Below are 1,233 nucleotides of genomic sequence, written 5' to 3'. Positions count from 1 at the left end.
ACAGAAAAAGGGGTTACAAGTGAAGGGAAGCCATTGTGAAAACTAAAATCCATCCCCACCCCCTGCACCTTCTGGTGCCGAAATGTTGTCAGTTACAACCAACAGCCTCTGCTTTCAGCAACATCCCACTATGGCACGCCAAATGCCCCCACCACGGGACTGCTTTGGGGATCAGGCGGTCAGAGCTGCATTGTGTGGGGGTAATGGGGGGCATCACATGCTGCTTCATACCCGGCAGGATTCTCACTTACAAGCCAAGATCAGAGTGGGCGCTAAACCTTAAGCAGCAGAAGGCGCCAGTCCCGGGTGCAGAAGTGGGCGTGGCTTCTGTGTTAGGACAGGTTGGCTTTAATCAGCATTGATGTAACAATAGCGCCCTCTAGGGGAAGGTGCACCTAAGCGCAGTCCCTGCACCATGTGGGGGTATGTATTGCCTCCGGCAGTGCAATGGTTAAAGTCTGTCTTGTGAATGAGGCGCATTCACTTTGAACAGATTGGCAGCGTGCCGTAACGCACGGAAAACGTCACCGGCTGCAAGTTTCTGGATGGCGGTCAGCGCACTGTAATGTAGGTGCGTTGGCAGCCACTGTTTACATGCGTCGGGGGTGACATTCAAAATCAACTGCACCAAAACGCAGCACGCACAACACTCTGCGTTAATGCGATTTGTGGTAGCGCGTGTTACGGCGGAGCACACGTGTGACCAGACCTGGGGGGGAGGGGAAGGGTTTACCTGCACAAACCTGGCACATTGCAGCAGAGAATTATCTTTGCTCAGATAGACGAGGATACGCTTTGCAGACTCCATCTTGGTCGCCTGGTGTCCGCTCACCTCCTGCGCCTTCTAAGTCTTTGCCGTCCTCAACTGCAATTTATTCATATTGAAAGGACAGCAAAAATTGTGTCCATTATGGGCCCTAACCAAGAAAGAAACAATTGAAGTCAATGACTCTAATCGGCTACATTGCACTTTAACCAGGAAGTGATCCTTTCCCAGAATCCTCAGCGTGCGGGGGGGGGACAGTGCATGGCGCCACCCAGTGGTAACAGAGCAAAAATGTTTATGTTCTTATTCTGTATGTACGGACTCTGCACATTGCTGTATGCCGGGTGATCAGCAGAACAGCCCCAATTCCTGCACCTTCACCCCTCAGATCACCCCAATTCCTGCACCTTCACCCCTCAGATCACCCCAATTTCTTCACCTTCACCCCTCAGATCAGCCCCAGTTCC

General features: G+C 52.1%; 1 protein-coding gene across 1 annotated transcript in view; it reads right to left on the bottom strand.

Moving 5' to 3' along the window:
• Positions 1-872, bottom strand: part of NUDT17 (nudix hydrolase 17) — a 6,402-nt gene extending 5,530 nt beyond the window's left edge. Inside the window, exon 1 of the mRNA XM_018570073.1 lies at positions 734-872. Coding sequence (XP_018425575.1) covers positions 734-808 — 75 coding nt within the window. The 5' untranslated portion in view covers positions 809-872. The remainder of the gene's footprint in view (positions 1-733) is intronic.
• Positions 873-1,233: the final 361 nt, after the last annotated feature.

The sequence above is a fragment of the Nanorana parkeri genome, unplaced genomic scaffold (genome assembly GCF_000935625.1).
Source record: "Nanorana parkeri isolate BGI_ZX_2015 unplaced genomic scaffold, ASM93562v1 scaffold1452, whole genome shotgun sequence".
In the NCBI taxonomy this organism is placed as follows: Eukaryota; Metazoa; Chordata; class Amphibia; order Anura; family Dicroglossidae; genus Nanorana; species Nanorana parkeri.
Note: the sequence above shows the minus strand (reverse complement) of the source record. Positions and strands in the feature narration are given on the sequence as shown.